This window comes from Capricornis sumatraensis, chromosome X (genome assembly GCF_032405125.1).
Source record: "Capricornis sumatraensis isolate serow.1 chromosome X, serow.2, whole genome shotgun sequence".
In the NCBI taxonomy this organism is placed as follows: domain Eukaryota; kingdom Metazoa; phylum Chordata; class Mammalia; order Artiodactyla; family Bovidae; genus Capricornis; species Capricornis sumatraensis.
In genome coordinates this window covers 44,103,919-44,123,546 of record NC_091092.1, presented here as the reverse complement: position 1 = coordinate 44,123,546, position 19,628 = coordinate 44,103,919, and the positions used below count along the sequence as shown (strand labels likewise).

The window sequence follows — 19,628 nt, the reverse complement described above, 5'->3', positions numbered from 1 at the left end:
GTGGAAGGACCAGGGGGAGAACAGGATAATTTATTTTGATATTGAAAATCACCAAGAATGATGATGAGGTAGTGGAAAAGCCAACAAACGTCTTCAAATGAATGAATGAGAGTGTGCAAATGTATCCGTAGAATAAATTCATTCATTCAACAAATATTTATTTGAGCCCTTATTAAGGGCAAGGCTAGTGTCTCAGCAGTAAAAGAATCCACCTGCCAATGCAGGAGATGTGGGTTTGATCCCTGGGTCAGAAGATCCCCTGGAGAAGGAAATGACAACCCACTCCGGTATTCTTGCCTGGAAAATCCCATGGACAGAGGAGCAAGAGTCAGACGTGACTTAAGTGACTAAACAACTGTGCAAGGCTCTAGAAATGGTACTGATGGATCACTGCCACATTTGCTTTTCTCCTCCACGCCGCAGGGCATGTGGCATCTTAGTCCCCTCAACTAGGGATCAAACCCGTGGCCCCTGCATTTGGAGCTGAGTCTTAACCACTGGGCCACCAGGGAAGTCCTGACTGTCACATTTTTTTTTTTTCTGTCTTATCTAAACATAGATTACAGCTGCCTATTGAGGAGGGTTCATGCCTAATGCTGCCTCTATTCTCACTGCCCCTTCTGTCCCACTCCATCTAGTATATTAATAGATATACATTGGCCCAATCTATACTTATTAATGGACTGAATCAAATGAAATAGATGCTACAGTGAGTGTAAATATACCAAAACAAGTCTAAATTACTTGTATGTTAATATGGCCCCTAGTAAAAAGCATTAAAATGATATACAAATTTTGATTACCCTCATCTGTAATTTCTTAAGAATCTCCTGAAAACCAAAGCTTATGTTACTGGAATATAATTGTTTTACAATATTGTGTTAGTTTCAGCTGTACAACAAAGTGAATGTTATACGTATATATATTTTCTCTCTTAAACCTCCCTCACCCCCCACCCCCAGCCCACCTCTCTAGGTCATCACACAACACTGAGCTCAGTCCCCTGTGCAATACAGCAGCTTTCCACTAGCTATCTACTTTACACACAGCAGTGCATATACGGCAGTGTTATCCTCCCAAATCATCCCACCCTCCCCCATCTTGTTTATTTAAAAGATAGTTTTGTGAGATCAGTAATATTCTAACCTTCTAACATGGATTTTCAAGTTTATTCCTATATAAAGTAGTTGAAGACTCAGAGGGCATGGTGTTGAAGCCTTTCAAAGGCATTCCTGAAGCAACTTTTGGTTCGTGCACTCAGAGTGGAATACATTATAATACTTATAGTTTTAAGAAGCACTACTCCTTAGAAATTGTCAGGGAATTGTTGAGCATTGCTGTGCTTACCACTCACCCTTACATTTTAATTTTCTTTTGATAACAGGATGTACTGCTGCTTAACAATAAATTCTGTTTTTAGGACCAATAAAACCTGATTACTTGGAAAACAGGTGGGTGCTTCATGACTCTTAATGTCTGCTCACCAGTATCACCTCATAAATTATTTACCATTTTACAGCTGTTGGTGAATTTTGCTTCCAGGATGTTTATGTGAAAAGAGTATGAGTATTTGATATAAACCAAATTAATGAGCAGGGGAAAAGAAGTTAGAACGAAAATGGCCTCCTTCTAAGTCTTAGAGCTAATGTATATTGTAGTTACGTGTTCCATTGTGTACAGAAAATAAAGCATTCTTTCCTTTTTGTTTAGAAAAACAATTCTCCAACAAATTACTATAAACTGTGAAGTGAAAGTGAAATCACTCAGTCTTGTCAGACTCTTTGTGACCCCTGGATTGGACAATCCATGGAATTCTCCAGGCCAGAATACTGGAGTGGGTAGCCTTTCCCTTCTCCAGGGGATCTTCCCAACCCAAGGATCGAACCCAGGTCTCCTGCATTGCAGGTAGACTTTTTACCAGCTGAGCCACAAGGTAAACCCATAAACTGTAGTAAAACGCAATAAATAAAGTGTTTAAATACTTCTGCCTTATCTTTAAAAGGAACACTATTTCTGTTTAACTTTCTTCACCTCTTTCACTGATTTGTCCCTGGTGAAAAGCCTGAAGATTTTTAACAGATCCCAGACATGAACTAAAAAATTCTCAGAAAGTTGGCTTGAAGTACAAGTCTTTTCTGTCTGAAGAGGGTAATGATTACACTGACAGACGGTATAATGAAAATGCACCAATGCAGTTTATTTTAATTCTAATTTATGAGAATAACTTCTTAAGTGCAACATCAGAAGTCAATTCATCAATACTGAATTTGGAAAGCGCAATCAAGAAAAGAGCCACATTTTTTTTATTGGAACTACACAATTTCCATAGTACTAGGTACCACGATTCTAGAACAAAATCAAAAACAAAAATCTGAAGTATGTGTGACAATAGTTCTTAAACTCCAGGAGATCCACACGAACTGCCCCAACTGGATACAGAAGGTTGTGTAGTGTACGTACAGATTTTTCTGGGGAAAGGTCCTGTAACTTGAATCACCTTCTAGAGGTGTCCAAACAGTAAATGGCAGAATTCTAATCTCCTCCATATTTTCAGTAATGGAAACTGTGGACTTTGGGAAGTTCACCTTTGCACATTTAAGAGTGAATTTTCATGGGAAGAGGGTAGAAAAAAGTAACTTGTGCGGACTGGGGAGCAAAAAACACCGAAGAGTTCTTTACTTCGTAAGTTTTAGTAACATGTTCTGGTTTAGAGAGGGGAAATGGGGATATCAGTGGTAACATCATAAAGTGGAAGCAAGGAGACACCTACAGGGATTTTTCAAGGCCTTAAAAAAAAAAACCAAACGTTAGTATGAATAAAGCAAGAGCAAGAATTAAAAATGCAATTTAACTCAAGTACAATTTTCTGTTTCTGCATATCAACAACTTTCTTTATTTCTGAATGTCACAAACTTCAATCAGAATACTTTAAAAAATATTATTTTGCATGCACTTAAGAAATCTGACAAAGGACGAGGAGCAAGTTAACTTGCATTATGCTATGGAGTTTGAACTGAACAGCCAATGAACACATATTTAAAATCATTAGGTACAGGTAACCATGAACACGTCACTGCATTAATCGGATGGCATCCTACCTCTATGCACACGTTCATGTAACACTACGAGTAATTACCCTGCAGCAGAGGCAAAATGGAGATGGAATCTCCCTAAAAAGCAAGTTTAAGGGATTAAATAGTGTCGTCATCATCATCATCATCACTACTGAGAACAAAGCTGCTGCCTGTGGACAAGGGCCCTTCCTCCTTAACATTCCCTAAGCCACCCACAGTCCCTCTCTCATCCGAATCTTCAAACAATTTGTCACTGGAGTCATCATCAAACAACTTCTCGTTGGAATCATCATCTTCAAACACCTTTTCATCTATGTCTTCATCTTCCTTTGCATCTCCATCTTCCTCATCTTCTTTTCCGTCCGAATCTTCAAATACCTTTTCATCTGCATCATCGTCTTCGTCCTTTTCATCAGCATCTTCAAGTTCCTTTTCTTCTGCATCTTCTTCGTCCTCTTTCTCATCTGACTCATCATCAAATACCTTTTCATATGCATCTTCCTCTTCTTCCTTTTCATCTGACTCTTCGTCTAACTCTTTCTCAGAGCCTTCTTCATCAAACACTTTTTCAGAGCTGTCATCTTCGAATTCTGATTTTTCAGACTCATTTTCGTCTAACTCTTTTTCCGGAATGTTTTCATTAAATTCCTTGTCAGAGGCATCTTCCTCAAAACCTTTCTCAAGGCCATTTTCTTCTAACTCTTTTTCAGAGCCATCGTCAAACTGCTTTTCTGAGCAGTCTTCAGACTCTTGTTCTGAGTCGTCATCTTCAGAAGCCACCTTTTGGGGGCTGGCCTCCCCCTCAGACTCCTTGCCGGGGCCTTCTTCTTCAGACTCCTTCTCACGGCCGTTCTTGTCAGGATCCGTTTTGAGTTTCTTCTTTTTGGATTCTCTTTCAGGGACAGTCTCTTTTGACTCTTTGTTAGGATTACCCTCTTCACGCTCTTTCTCAGGGCTGCCTTCTCCAGACTCTCTCTCGGGGAAGTCTTCTTCACGCTCTCTTTTGGAACAGCCTTCCTTAGACTCTCTTTCAAGGCAGCTCTCTTCAGATTCTTCTTGGGGACCTTCAGCTTCTTTTTCAGGGCCACTTTCTTTAGCATCTTTTTCAGAAGTAGCTTCTTCAACTTCTCCCCCATCTTCCATTTTCTCAAACTTCTTTTCATCTATAGGTTCTTCAAATGCCATTTCAGTTGCAGCTGCTTGAACATTTGTTTGAGATGTGCCAGGGTGCTCAGAAAAATGCCTAACTCTAGAAGGCCCTGCCCTTTCTGGAGCACGGATGGAATTTGAACGCTGTAGGCCTCTGTTGGCCTCAGGAGCATTGAGGAAAGCCTCCCATCCTCTCAGCCTTTCCTCCCTTTCTCTTGTGGTCTCCTCCACCTGTGTACACATGGAAACTGCTGTTAAGAGATGTTTTAGGCCAAAAGAAGTGACAACATCTTGGAACATTTCTAATATTGCTCACAGTACTCTGATTTTATAAGATATCACTTCTGGGAAATGAAAGCAATTCCCTATCTTCACTTTCCAAACTTTACACCTTAATTTAGCAGCACTGATCTTAAGATCATTTAAATAAATGCCCAATGCCACAGCACTGCAGAAATGTCTCATCAATTAAAAAGTTAATCATTGAACTGTCTGTACTTTATAAGACAGAAAAGAAGAGAAACACTTTAGCTTAATGCATTCTTTCCCTATTGCTGTTCTGAGCAAGCTCAGCACTTCAGACTTCTAAACTGAAAGAATGAAACATTTTTCTTTCCATACTCTCAATGTAAAGGATTATTTAAAAGTACTGTTACATTAAACAAATTACACATAACTGAAAACTTACATGAAAAACTGCTAGATCAGTATCTGTTGGAATGAAACAATTCATGTGTCCTTGACAGTTGCAGAACTCACCTGATAATCCGTAGTTCCATCCCACGCTTGGGCAGTGATTTGACGCCCACCAAACCACCTTCCATTGAGGGTTTGAATACAATAATCAGCTTCCTCTGGATCCTTAAAGGACACAGAGGCCACACCATCGGGGTGTCTCTAAAAAAAACAAGGAAGATAAAAGAAGGAATGAATGAGAAAACTGAAAGAGAAATATACACATGTGGCAAAGTAGGGCAGTAGTGTTTTTTCTGATCATTTAAGCTAAAGATTTTATGTATGAAGTCTTTCTTTCCATTTATTCCAACCAGTGACAAGCAGCTAGCTACTTCTTTAGCCTAACTTTGTCTAGCAAAAACCAAGCATGATATACTTGGCAATGTTCCTGCTCATAACAGTGTCAAAGGAGAAGCAGAACAGCATGGTTGTTAAGAATGTGGACTCTGAAGCTGAATGGCCTTGGGATTAAATCCTGGCTCTGCCATTTAGCAGCTAAATGACCTTGGGCAGAGTGCTCAATCTCTAAACTCTCTCATCTGTAAAATGGGTAAATAAATAAAAAATAGGTAAAATAGCACGTACCTATCTCAGAGGATTAGGAGGATTAAATGAGATAACATGTAAAGTAACTGTAGTTTGCAATCAATAAATGTTGACTCTTTTACACTTTCACCTGGCCATACACTCACTCAAGAGTGATGACAAAGGAAAATAACCACGGCATAAGCAAGTCTTATCAAAGTCTTGGCTTGTAATCCATGTTCATCTAATTATGCTATCTAATACTGCTAACAGACCACCACCACTAGAGAGCAGACCTACTACACAAAAACATTAATATAAAAAACTTGGAGGCATACTGACATTTGGTAATAACTTACTAAAATGGAAAAAAAATTGCTTTAGGAATCATTTGTTCAAGCCACTAACTTACATCAAAGAGAAGGAGCTTCCTAATTTGTCCAAACTTTGAACACTCTACTCGAAGGTCTTCTCTGATTTCATTCAACACCAGTGGATCATCCTACAAAAACACACTCAATTAAAAGGGGTTTTCCCCTTTATAAATCCTGAGAATGAATTTATTGCTTTGACAAACCAACAAACAAAAGTTTTGCTTAAGGTTATTAGCTATGTTTGCCTGCAGTCTACAAAATTAAAAAAAAGTCCAAGTCTAAAGAAGTTAGACTATCACATCTGCTGCTACTACTACTAGTCGGCCTGGCTTTAAGATAGGGGAATGGACAAGTATGGTAGGCAGCAATGGGAATGTCCGGTGGTAAAGGAGAGGGAAGAAACATGTCAGTGAAAATCCCAAATAATAGCAGCTGTAACAGGTGAAGTCCTGTGGCATATATTAAGTCAGAGACTAATAATTCTTATGTTCTGCATCGGCATCACAATGACTGTGAAGATGAAAAACCTTTGCTTTGTGCTTTGCATAGATTCCTATTTACCAAAATGCTGCAAGGAGGAGACATATATCCTTTTCATTGACTGAAGTGAAGTGAAAGTTGCTCAGTCATGTCCGACTCTTTGCGACCCCATGGACTGTATAGTCCATGGGAATCTCCAGGCCAGAATACTGGAAAGAGTAGCCTTTCTCTTCTCCAGAGGATCTTCCCAACCCAGGGATTGAACTGGGATCTCCTGCATTGCAGGCAGATTCTTTACCAATTGAGCTATGAGGGAAGCCCTTCACTGACTGAGTGTCCTACAATCATTCTTCGTGCTTCTGAGATTTTATTTTAACTCATAGGGTAAACCTCCCCTATAAGGATCCCTGTTCATCTTGCCTCCTACCACACTGCAATAGAAACCCACAAATAAGGAGCTGCGGTTAACCACACAATAAAAACACGCACTTAACTACTGCTTTATTGCAACTATGAGTCTATTAAGAATACTCAAACACTGCTGCTTCTAGTGGTCTTGAGTCCCCCCTCCCCCAACAACAAAAGGATTTAAGATTTTTTGTGGGAATTAAATTTTCTTCAAGTTCCAAAGCATGAAAAAGGCTCATGAAAAGTTATATTATCAACTTGAATTTCAACTACATAAAAACATATACAAGGGTATCCTATCTACTAATTTCTACTGAAGCAGACCTAAACACTTTTTAGGAAACATTTGAATCCTCACCAACTAAAGAGAACAGCAAAAAATGACAAGTGGCTTCTCCTTCCTAAAGTTTGTCAAAAGGCAAAAATAAACAACTGGTAGGCAGTTACTGAAATCAAATTTAAAATTAAAACTGTAAAAATCCTATAAATCTGAGGCTTCTAAAACTATAGCTGGCAGGACTCTGGATTTCTCCCACTTATAAAACCTAACTCTGGAGAATATGCCAATTTGTTTTATATAAAATTCTCAAATCTGAGAGGAATGGGGAATGGAACATAAACTCTATACTCATTTGGTAAAGCCATGGGGTGGCTTCTAGGGATGTGTGTGTGGCACGTAGCTCCTATCAGATTGGGTGCTTTCTGCAAACAGGAATCTCCCTTGACTGAATTTCAAATACCTCATAGAACACAGCACAGTTTTTTCACACAATGAACAGTCGATAAAAACTTTTTCAGTTTGATAAACTGTTCCTAGTAACTATTTTCTTTACCAAAGGAAATCAGAATTATATTTTTTAAAAAAAGTTTCAAAATATTTGACGAATTTAAGCATGATTCCACAGCTCTACTGTGGAAGGGAGAGGTGCATTACTGTCTTTGTTTCTTTTTTAAAAACTTTTTTATTTTTATTTTTGGCTGTGTCAGGTCTTAGTTGCAGCATGCAGGCTTAGTTGCCTGGTGGCATGTGGGATTTCAGTTCCCCAACCAGGGACTGAACCAGTGTCCCTTGCATTGGAAGGCGACTGTCAACCACTGAAGCACCAGGGAAGTCCCTGTCTTTATTTATCAAAGCCTCAGTGCCCTTCCTAAAAGAACATCAAATTTCAGCCAAAGACTTCCCAGACTTCTGTTTTCATTTTTACCAGCTTGAGAAACAAATATGTCTTTACAGCTATAGTATCATGAGACTTAAAGATAGTAACCCCTTCCCCTGGTTAAGTATCTTTAACTTGGCTAAGCATGAAAATTTTCCAAAGACAGCTCTTTGCAAGCAACAGACCTGAGACTAAACTCAGACTGTTAAGCCGAAACCTTCCACATGCGACACTCATAATTTTTTTCCAGAGTGGTGCTTTGTTTTCCCAGGAATAAACCGTATTTCTCATTCCTTTCCAATCTAAACCTATTCAAGACAGTAGCCAATAACCCCATGTAGCTACTGAGCCCTTGAAACGTGGCCTGTCCAAATTGATGTGGGCTGCAGGTGTGAAGTAAATACCAGATTTTGAAAATTTAGTACCAAAGGGGGGGGGGACAATGAAACATAGCTTATTAACATTTTTATGGTATATGCTAAAATCATAATACTTGGATATATTGGGTTAAATAAAATTCATTATTAAAATTTACTTCCCCCGTTTCATGTTGTATTTATACTGTGGCTGCCAGAAAAATTTAAGTTACACATGTGGCTCAGATTAGACTTCTATTGAACAGCCCTGGTATACACAATGAGAAACCCACCTCTGCATCTGAGTTTCAGTTTTCCATCTTTTAGTATTCAGATTTGCCAGGCATGATTTTTTTTTAAATAAGGCTTTGAATTAAACACTGAAAACCCCCTAAAATTACATTTAAAATACTAGCCTTCACTGTTCACCCTGATACCAAAAAGTATTTCTAGGTATTTTGCTTCTAGCACTAATCAACTGTTTGGAATAAAGACATACAGGCATACCTTGGAGATACTGCAGGTTCGGTTCCAGACCAGCACAATAAAGCAAATATTGCAATAAGGCAAGTCACACGAACTTTTTTGGTTTTCCAGTTATGTTACACTATACTGTAGTCTATTAAGTAGACAAAAGCATCATATCTAAAAAAGATATGCCTTAATTTTAAAAATACCGCTAAAAAATGCTAACCATCATCTGAACCTCCAGCAAGTCATCATAGTAACAAAGATTACTATAACAAAGACTATAACACAAATCACCATAACAAATATAGTAATAAAGAACAAATATGAACTACTGTGACAATTACCAAAATGTGACAGAGAGAAAGAGAGTGAGAAAATGCTACTAGAAAGATGGTGCTAACAGGCTTGCTCCACACAGGGTTGCCACAAAAACTTCAATTTTTTTTTTTTTTAAAAAGGTTCAACCCCTGGTCAGAGATCTAAGATCCCACAAGCCACATGGTATGGCTAAAAAGGAAAAATAATAATGATAAAATAAATAAACTGAAATAATTACATGTGGCTATAGTCTACCATACTGGACAATCTGCTACAGTGGACAGACCTATACTGATACACTTTTACATTCAAGCCGATGAAACACTGAGCAAAAAAACAAAAACTGCTGACAGGCTCTCACCAAGCTGGGCAGACCACACGAGCCCAGGTAGATGGGCAAACAAAGACAGCACCAAGGGTTTCTCTGCCCAAGAACTCTGAAGCCCATCACTGCCCTTCCCAGCCGCTGTGGCACAGCTGTCTGAAAACTTTCCTTCATTTGCAAAGATGCTAAAGAGAAAATATTCTATTCATTGAGTGAATGAAAACACTCTGCCTTGTGAGTAAAAGAGGTTTCATTCATTCTTTCACTTCTTCAGATAAATATTGAGGGCCTTCTGTGTCCTATGCACTGGGAATATAACAGCAAACCAGGAAGACAGAGCCCTGACTCTCACGGAGCTCATATGTTAACAGATAAGATCCAAAGACTTCAGATAATAAATGCTATGAATAAAATAAAACCGGCTAATATAAAGGCTCTATAATTCCACAGTTTATACTAAACCAATAAAGACTTTCTTTTTTAAACAATCAAGAACTGACAAGCATAAAATTTCTATCCTTTAAAACATCCACTGGAGGGAATTTGTAGGAGTCAAGGAAGAATAAATGTGGCTTTGGGGAGGAAAGATTATTTGTTAAGCTAGGAAAAATTAAGTCTGCCCAGGGTGATAGCTAGACTTAAGTGTCTCAATGAGCAAGGCAGGAGGCAGAAACAGGTTAATCACTCAACAGACTTCAACTTACAGAGAGCCTGGATACTTAATAAATTAAATATACATTTATGTTCATGTTCAAGAGTTAGGAGTATAGAATGTTGTGAATCTAGAGGTCTCCAGTCACAGAAATTAATAGGTCACCTAACTAAAAAAATAACTATCTGCCAAAGAAATAAAATGTAGATGAATCACAGGGAATTCTGGAGTTGTACCAAGCAGACTAGATACCATGATCCATCTATACATGCCTTTCAAAGCCCCAGCTGGGAGGGACAGCATTTCAAAAAGCATTTAGTGTGCATGTGAACTTGTGTGGGCTTTTTTTGGCCAACCTTCCAGCTTGAGGGATCCTAGTTCCCTGACCAGGGACTGAACTTGGGGCCCCCAGCAGTGGAAGCTCAGAGTCCTAACCATTGGGCCGCCAGGCAAGTCCCTATGTGCATTAAAAAATAACAACAACAACATAGTTCATTATCACTGCAAGTCTAAACTGGCTCTGTCGTATTTCAAGATTCTTCAGGATTCGAGACAGAAGAGACACCACACAGTACTAATAGACCACATGTATCTTCTCGATGACCTCAAAAGATACAGGCTTCATAGATGCACAGTAAATCTTATCACCTCACTATTTGCAGAGATGGAGTTTCACAGACCATTTTGGAGCTCTCTAAAAGGGGGGTAAAATGATATTGCCACTCTGACTCTGTTTCAGTGCACAAAAGAAACAAGAGTGGGCTTTGATAGGAATAAGAACATATGCAAACTGTCTGGAATTTTACATTACGAACATTGTTTTCTTATGTGTAACTTGTTATCATTAATTTCAGAATCCAGGCAGAGAATAAAGAATTGTTCTTCCATGAATGATCCCATGAGTCTAGGCCAAAACACACAGATAAGAACAAGACGCAGAATGTAACACAAGGTACCCTGACGGCAACTAATATTTCTTAAACCTCTCTAGTAGCTCTTCTTCCTTTATTCACTTTTATTTGCTGTTCCTAGAATTGTCCATGGACATCAAGTATTACAAAGTCCTCCTAACAGCCACTAAAGGGTCTTGTAAAAATTAGATTCTGAAAAAACAACCTCCACTACTCAAATGTCAGGGACTGTATTTCACTTGGAGAAGGAAATGGCAACCCACTCCAGTATTCTTGCCTAGAGAATCCCAGAGATAGAGAAGTCTGTGGGCTGCCGTCTATGGGGTCGCAGAGTCAGACACGACTGAAGCGACTTAGTAGCAGCAGCAGCAGCAGCAGTATTTTACTAACCTAAGGTTTTTTAAGGATCAAACTTTTAGCACTAAAGTGAGGTTTTCATTTCCAATTGTGAAACTGGTCCTCCCCACCAAAGTAAGCCTGTATTGTTGAACTGTACTTAGCATCCACAAGTAACTCACAGAAATCTTTTTAAGACTGTATTTTTATATAGCAGCTGCCATCTGGGGCCACAGTATGGGTATTAGCCTGGTTTACTTGGGATATGACTAAAAGAACACTGGGCTAAACCTGGGAAAGTCTGAAACCTTCAATTGATTCTTGGTTCCATTTTCCAACCATGACAACTCATGAACATGCAGGATGTGACATGAGAAAGATGCAATGAGGCAAGCTTTGGGTTCTCTTGAAAGAGAGAATATCTGTGTTTCTAACCGTAAGAATACTTCTTCCTACCTCAAAATCCATTGGATGAAACATGTTTTTGATGATGACAACTCGCTCATGGCGCATTCGGGATGGGCCAGCTCGTCTCTCAGGTCTCCAATCCAACTGCCTAATGTGACAAAGTAGGAACAAGAAGTTGTGAATTTCATTTCAGACTTGTTGGAGAGAGGAAAAAAACAAGCTATAAATATAATCCTTTACTGAATGCTTAATAATGATAATTATTATTTGATTTCAAAACAACAATGTGTATTTTAGTCACAGTTACTGCACAGCTTTCTGAAATAAAGACAATTGGCAGGTGAAAGATGGACCCAGTATCTGAAATGCCCAGAGTAAGTATATTTTTCAGAACTTCTGTCTGGTTACAAACATTCCAATGAGACTCCTGGAAAATTGGTAATTATTTAGTATTTATGACTATATAGGAAAAGATACTTCGAGGCCAAAGAAATGTTCAAATTGTATTAGTTTCTAGGTATTTTATAATTATAAAGAACAAACAACTGCACTGAAATATGTAAAACTACTCTGTTACAATCTTAAATCTTACTGGTTTGTCTATAAAGTGCTTAGGTATCTACTTTATTCCTATAAAAACTACTGGCATCACAACTAAATGCTTTTATAACCATTTTACCATTAGTTTAAGTATAGTGTTAGAAGCTTTACTAGAATTCACCCTGATCTAAGTGCTCATCATTTTGGCTCATTTCTTAAAAACAGCATATTTCAAAAAACATTAAATAACATAATAGAAACTTGATGACATGTATATATTATATATAAACACATAGTACATAAAAAATGATAAAGCTTGTAATTTCTAACTCCTACTAACAAGTATGAATGTAAAAATTTAGCTCCTGGTACGCTGATTCCATCCACATTAAAAATGAACTAATGGCTCTTGTATATAAACCTAAAACATCTTATTTAATTTGATATTCAACATTTTCTGTAGAGATGGCTTTAGTTTATTTAAGTTCCTATTGTATTAAAAATGAACACCCCAGAAAATGAAAAACACCGTCACTACCAAACATCCTGTTACACAGATTACTGAAGGTTTCTGAGGATCTAATAAAAGTTTAAAAAATTTTTGTTTTATATTGGCATATAGTTGATTTATAGTGTGTTATTTTCAGGTGTATAGTAAATGAAATTCTTTAAAAATAATCTGTAGGCATATTTGATGGAACAAAACTATGCAGTTATTACCAAAAACATACTCTAGAATATTTATACAAAATCTTTCAAAACAGAAAAAAAAAACCACCAACTTTTGTTGCATAGACAGCTTTTTCTTGTAGTCTTTGCACTTCTTCTTCTTCTTTGAGGCGTCATATTCTCCCTTCAACTGAAATTTTGCCACCTCCACATGTAATTTGTAGCCTCTAATTTCATCTTCATCCAAAAGTTTTAATGCCAGATCCACAGATTCTCTCTTTGTAAAGTGAAAACAAGTTACAATCAGTAAGTTACACACTGAAATGAAACTTTAGGAGTGTTTTAGATGAATGATTTGATTATACATAAAATAAAAATTTAAATGTAACTACTTACATGGGAATAAAGAACTCCAGAATGCCTATCAGGAAACTTGTATTTAAGTCACAACTGTCCCCAACCGGTTATATGAAGCTAGGCAAGTTATTCAAGCTCCCTGAGCCCCAATTTCTTCATCTATAAAATGGGAATGGAAATGCCTTCTTTGCAGAGTTCTTGACAAAATTAAAGTTATACCATTACTGGAATAGCAGTTTTGCCTTTTGGAGTATCGATTTCTCATCTGTATAATGAGGCAAATGGACTTGCGTGATTTCTAAGGTGCACTCCAGTTTTAAAATTCTAAAAGTTTCCTACTTAAAAGACTAGATGACTCAAGAAACTGGGAGTAGTTTGGTCAGCCTTTAATTTTTTTTTTGTTCATCAATTAAAATGTAGGTCTGTGATATACTAGGAAGATGATTATCTGACAACTTGAACATTACACACGTGTGGATTCTGGGTCCTAAAGAAAGGGGGCCGTTGTCAGCTCTGCACTGATTCAAAGATCTAAGGAAAACTCAAAAGGACAACTGAATTCAGCCACACAATCAAATATGGATCCTGGAATAATTAACTATGTTATTCTGGAACTCAATTCACTGGTTTGGTAATCTTGTACTTTTATGGGTCATAAATTTTATATAAAAAGTTTATCAAAACCCTACCTTTCTCTTTAAAAAAATTTTAAAACTCAATGAAACCCCCTAAGAGACTCTTCACAGATTTTTAGTAAACCCTGAAGAACTTATTAAGTGTTCAAGCTCCTTACATTTGAAAATTACATAAATATCTTCCTATAATGGTCACAGTCTTGTATGATCCCCATTATGTTCAAGAACGAGGTCAAAAACCTATCTTTCCCAAAGCTGTCAGCTTACTCTTAGCCCCCTCTGATTTCACTGAAATGCTGTATACTCGCAACACACTCGTGACATTGATACTGTTGTTTTAACACTTTGATTTCACTTTGTAATTATTTTCAGGTTCCATGACATATGTAATATGCCATCATTGTGCCCATTTCTTTTGTACCCCGCAATAATGCATAGTAACACATGCTCCTAACGTGACAGGTGTTCCAAAAATAATGGCTGCCTTGACACTGAGCTTTCCCCTTTGCAATTTATGGTACCATGAATACATAAAGTTCTGCAGATGTCTGTTAATACCATTCTATCTTCTCTCTCATTCAAAATATATTTCAAAGCACTAAGCTTAAGTTATCACTTCCTTTATGGTTTAATTCAGGGGTCAGAAAACTTCTTTTGTAAAGAGCTGGTAAGTTAATATTTTAGGCTATGTGGGCCATGTGGTCTGTGTGGCAGCTACTCAACTTTGCTGTTGCAATGTGAAAGGAGGTACAGACAAATGCTTAAATGAAACAATGTGGGAATGTTCCAATAAAACTTCATTCACAAAGACAGGCAATGGGCAGAAGTTTGCCAAACCCTGGTCTAACTCATTCCAATGGGGGAATAAAATGTTAGACTTTCTTATCTTTGTGGCTTTTTGAATGTGTTCTGCGTTGATTACATTCATATACTCGTAAAGAGATCTTTGCAGCAAGAATTCTTTTAAGACAAAAGAAGCACCTCTGTCCTATGACTTACATAATACCTTGACTTGGTAACATAGTTTCTTACAAGAGCAAGTGAGTAACTTTACAACATAGTTTTTTACTAGAGCAAGTAAATAACTTTATCAGTGTGATACACACAGGCACAATCAGAAACAATAGTTTTATTCCCATCCTGTTTTGAATAGCCCTCACCCTTGGTTATCAACTATACAAAATTATAGCCCTGGTTCCTGAGCTGAAAATGGAGATAGAAGAAACTTCCATGACCATATAACTAACCTTCAAATAACAGCAAAGTCCATCTCCTTTAAGATTTCCTTGATTATCTTTGTAAAGCTTGACCTTAAATTCTTCTGTTTGAGGATCTCTCATAATAATGCCAAACTTTGACATGAGTTGTATAAATTCATCCACTGTAATGTCTGGAGGCAAACCTGTGATGTTAAGGAAAACAAATTATAAAGCCATCTATAACAAAGGTGAGGATTACTTAAGTTTCTACTAATTCAAAATCTGTAACTTGGATAAGTGATAAGTGCACCAAAATTTTGGTTTTCTAAAAGTGTAAAAATCTCACATCTATAGAGTTGAAGAAATTTCATGTTTACATTTGAATACATACATACTCATTTGAAATATACATACTCAGGTAACTGCTGAGTTACCTACAGCCATCAGAAAGGATGGCATGCAAAGTTATATACATGTATTTTTTCTTAGTTTTATAAAAAAACAACATATTCCTCACTAATATAAATGGCTGAGCAAATAAATGACACAATGGTTAAAAAATAGAATTCAGAGATATGGAAATCTAAAAATAACTTTGTGGAAAACCTCAAAATCAAATATTTTCTATTCTAAATGTGGTTAAAAGGTATACATACCAGATACATAAACATTTGTATTTCTGCCTTCTTCAACATGAAACCATCCTAAAAATAAAAATCGAGTAAAAAATCAAGTAAAAACACATGCAAGAAAAGGTTAAGAGTCCCATTATGAAATCCTGACAGTGTGGCAGTTTCTCAAAACTTCCAGAAACTTTTTCTTACCCTTAGAATAAGACAGACTAAATCAAATCACTGGCTAGTTTTCAAAGTATTTGGATCTTTGGACAAGTAATTCACTTCAGAGCCCTGTCTGAAAAAAGATGGCTAGCTTACCTCGGTTCTTTATGAATCTGATACTACCTTAAAAAAAAAAACAAACCTTACTCCTGCTCTGACTTTAAGCCTTGGCATAGGTTGCTTCTGACTCCAATCTACTGTCAGATCTGGCCAAGCTGAAGCAAAATTGACTTGTTTAACTTAACTGGATGTACCAAAAAAAAAAAAAACCCAAACCAATCACATAAACAGAACTTTAAATAATCTCCTAATAAGAATTCTGTTTTGGAAAGGAAGAAACTGAGAACTGAACTGAATTGAAACAATCCGCTTGATGCCTACAGGTTAGTGGGAGAGCCAACACATGAACCCAAATAATAATAATAATTAAAAATACCCATCTTATGATTCTGTCAAAGTTCTAATTCTCCAAAAAGTAAATACATATACACATACTCATATTTTTAACTTTTATACTCATGTTTTGCAAGCTAAATCTACTTGCCTGATTCAGCCTTTCTCTTTTCTCCCTTCTTTTTCAGATCACTGGGTTCAGGGGGTTGTCTTTGCGGAGGTTCTTCTGCAGTCCTAGCACTGACATCTTGGACACTTGCAGTAGAACTCGATGCACCATCGTTAGAAAAGCCATAATTGGCCTGATATGTAGCAATGAAATCTTCAGTGATCTAAATAAGAAGTTTAGTGCACACACACACAAATTAAAAAATGATTTCCTACTGTGAAAAGTTTACACTGTATTAAATAACAGTATATTCAGTTATACAATGTCACATTTGAGTGTTTCTGTGGATAACAGTAATTAAAGCATATATGAAGAATAGTCACCTACATAGAAAACTGTGCAAAAGAGAATAAAAAAATTAAGACATGGGTACTTGGATTATCAACACAAAAGTCTGAGATACTATTAAAGGCATTTTAAGTGATGTTGGCACCTTTCTTAGTTGTTTCATTTGTAAATTACTCTGTAGTCTACTTGACTAAGACTACAAATATATATAGCAAAGGAAGTACCAGATAACAATAAACAGAATAAAAACCAACAGTCAACTAATAATCTAACAACAGAATCAAATTTTCTTTTACTATACAGATGAACATAAGTATATGTACTCAAATCACATTATCATTTAATGTCAAAACAAATCAAGAACAAATCCAACTCACATCCATCCTCCTGGCTCTTAGAGAAAAGAACAATTGCACACTGAAACAAATGTAGTTGTATTTTCCTACCAGTCAATGTGAGGCACACATAGGAATGAGGAAAATTTTAAACTTGGAAGTTTGAAGTGGTATGGGTTCCATAACATAAAAAGATACAGCCAAAAATTACTATACTATCAGATGACTGTTGAAGTACTCAGAAGGCTGAAGAAACCAAATCTGCACTCTAGCTGGCACCACCAGTACCCAAGTGAAATGTTAAGTTTAACAATTTAGAGGGATTGGAACATACACACAAATAAAAAATGGGAAAGAAAACAGTTTAAATAAATAATTTAAAAAATAACACTCAAATTACACAATGCAGACACGGTTTGCATCACTGGCTTGCAAATCTATTAGTGTGCGATAAGTATCCTTTTTTTCCACCTGTACCACAAGACTTTGATTAACAGGGTACTCTGACCAAAAAGTTTACAGAACCAAGTTTAACATCAGTCATTTTACTTCCAAGCTGAAACTGAAAGCTTAAAAATTTACAGGTACTCTAAATAAATAGGCACAGATCCTTTCCATCCAAATTCTGTGCTCCTCCTGTCATATTCCTGTAGTGATATGGTTCAAATATACGTGTCTAGGACCAACTTTAGTAGGAAAGAAAAAAAAAAGATGCAACCTTTAATCAGTAAAAATTTACCAATTTATCAATTTTTTTCAACTCAAGAAGTTGCATTTTGCACCTAGCACATCAGTTAACCATCTGAATTCCTAGGATAAGTAAGATTGAGACTACCTGAGATTAACATCGATTGAATTTGCTCTTTATGTTTTCCTCTTTGCAATAAAAAGCAGTCACTGACATAAACCAACTGCAACCTTCATAGATAAAATTAATAAGGCATAAAAAGGACTTAAGAATTAAATTACATTGAAGACATCTTCCTAAAGATTTCCGTTCCTTTACACGTCGGTTCTGCCAGAGACACAACAAAAAGAAACGTCACTAGCCAGAGGGGCTCTAACCCAGGACCTCAGCAAAGAAAACGTGAAAGGAGCGCCCCGCGAGGCTGGCCAGGTGGGCCCGCTGTGCAGCGGCGCCCGGGCGACTCTTACCTTGGGGAACCAAGCCTTCTTGTCTAGGTCCCACTCGTACGGGGTGTCAGTCGGCTGCTGCCCGAAAGAATCGGTTTCTCCACCGGGATCTTTCTCGGTGTCGTCGTCCTTGGTGTCTCCGTACAATTCTTGCATTCGCAACTGCTCATCAAACTCGTCATTCGCATCCAAGTTGTTGCCGCTCATGTTGCCCACTTAGCCTAGAAGCAAGGTCCGGTCGAGCGAAGAGGCCGAGCTGATGCTGGAGGGGAACAGAGAAAAGGAGGTTGGCCACACTCAGCCCGCTCCCCACCGCCCCCCGGCCCGCCTCCCCGCGGCGCCCCAGCAGCCCCCGGGAAGTCAGGGCCACTCGCCGGCCGCACCGCCCCCCGCTCCGCCCGCTGCCCGCCCGCCGCGCGCGCGCGCGCGCGTCGCAGGTCCCGGCCCGCCGCGCCACCGCCCACCTGATTCGCCCCGCCGGGCCTCGCCGCCGCTGCCCGATCCGGGTCGAGGCGGGAGCGCGCACGCGCGCCGCCGCCGCCGCCGACCGGGTCTGAGGCAACTGCGGCTCCCGCGTCAACGTCTGGAAACCACTTGGAAACCGAGGCCCGCTCAGGATGACGAAGTCGCCATTGTTGGCGCGTCGCGTCGTCGCGGGGCGCACCGGCACGCCCCCAGTGGCGTCAGTAGGAGCCGACACGGGCCAGAGGCGTGGGGCCCCGGGGGCGGGGCTCCGGGAGCTGCGCTGCTGCCGAGCGGAGATGCTCAGCAGGGCTGTCCTGGCGCGGCGGCCGCGGGGAGCGCAGGGCCTACGGCCTCCTGGGAACGTTGGGCTCCGCGGGGTCCGCAGCGGGGCGGTAGCCCAAAGGCGTGGGAAGATTCCCACTCGGCCGGCGCCGGAGCAGGCGTCGAGGCGGCCGCCATCTTGGGGGAGTGGACGGGGCAGGCGGGACATGACGCGCTGCGACAGAAAGATGCGCCTCCTTCTCCCAGAGGCCCCTCCTCCGCGTGGGAAACGAGTCTTTCACTTGTTTCGTGAAGACTTCCCTAGGAGAGCCGGGTTAGCCCGAGCTGGTAGTACAGGGTCTGATGTATAGTGCGTGTGTGGTGAGTGAATGAATGAACGAACGAATGGTGAGTGGAAGGACCAACCTTCTCTCCAAGTCTCTGCTCCGTCCTTTTCTCTTTCTGGTACCTTCCTCAGGCTGGAGATGACTCTGGAAAGGAAAGGCAACAGTTGCCTGTCCCTTGTTCTCCATGTTTCAGACTTGCTCAAGCTACAAATCTGAAACTGTAACATCCAGTGTACACACCACCTTTACTGCCCCACTAACGTCGTTTTTTGATGTTTTAGGAAAAAAGTGCATGTGATAGAACTTGCATGCATATTT

General features: G+C 39.0%; 1 protein-coding gene across 2 annotated transcripts; it reads right to left on the bottom strand.

The window, feature by feature from the left end:
* Positions 1–2,285: 2,285 nt before the first annotated feature.
* On the bottom strand, positions 2,286–18,483 carry HTATSF1 (HIV-1 Tat specific factor 1). Of its 2 annotated transcripts, XM_068962228.1 has the most exons (9): positions 18,259–18,483; positions 16,463–16,643; positions 15,736–15,783; positions 15,128–15,282; positions 13,002–13,165; positions 11,728–11,827; positions 5,896–5,985; positions 4,983–5,120; positions 2,286–4,454 (listed from the first exon to the last, which is right to left on the bottom strand). In XM_068962228.1, exons 1-9 carry the CDS (start codon positions 18,442–18,444, stop codon positions 3,192–3,194), a joined length of 2,325 nt encoding a protein of 774 aa, XP_068818329.1. In that variant the 5' UTR covers positions 18,445–18,483; the 3' UTR covers positions 2,286–3,191. The 2 variants fall into 2 exon arrangements, with proteins under 2 accessions (XP_068818329.1, XP_068818330.1); XM_068962229.1 differs by lacking the exon at positions 5,896–5,985.
* Between the last annotated feature and the right edge of the window lie 1,145 nt (positions 18,484–19,628).

Coding starts and splice junctions, on each gene's coding strand:
- HTATSF1 (XM_068962228.1), bottom strand. CDS start 18,444: ATGAGCGGCAACAACTTGGATGCGAATGACGAGTTTGATGAGCAGTTG. Junction 16,644..18,258: donor AGAAGGCTTGGTTCCCCAAG/GTAAGAGTCGCC, acceptor CTTCTTATTTAG/ATCACTGAAGATTTCATTGC. Junction 15,784..16,462: donor AAAGAGAAAGGCTGAATCAG/GCAAGTAGATTT, acceptor TTTTATTTTTAG/GATGGTTTCATGTTGAAGAA.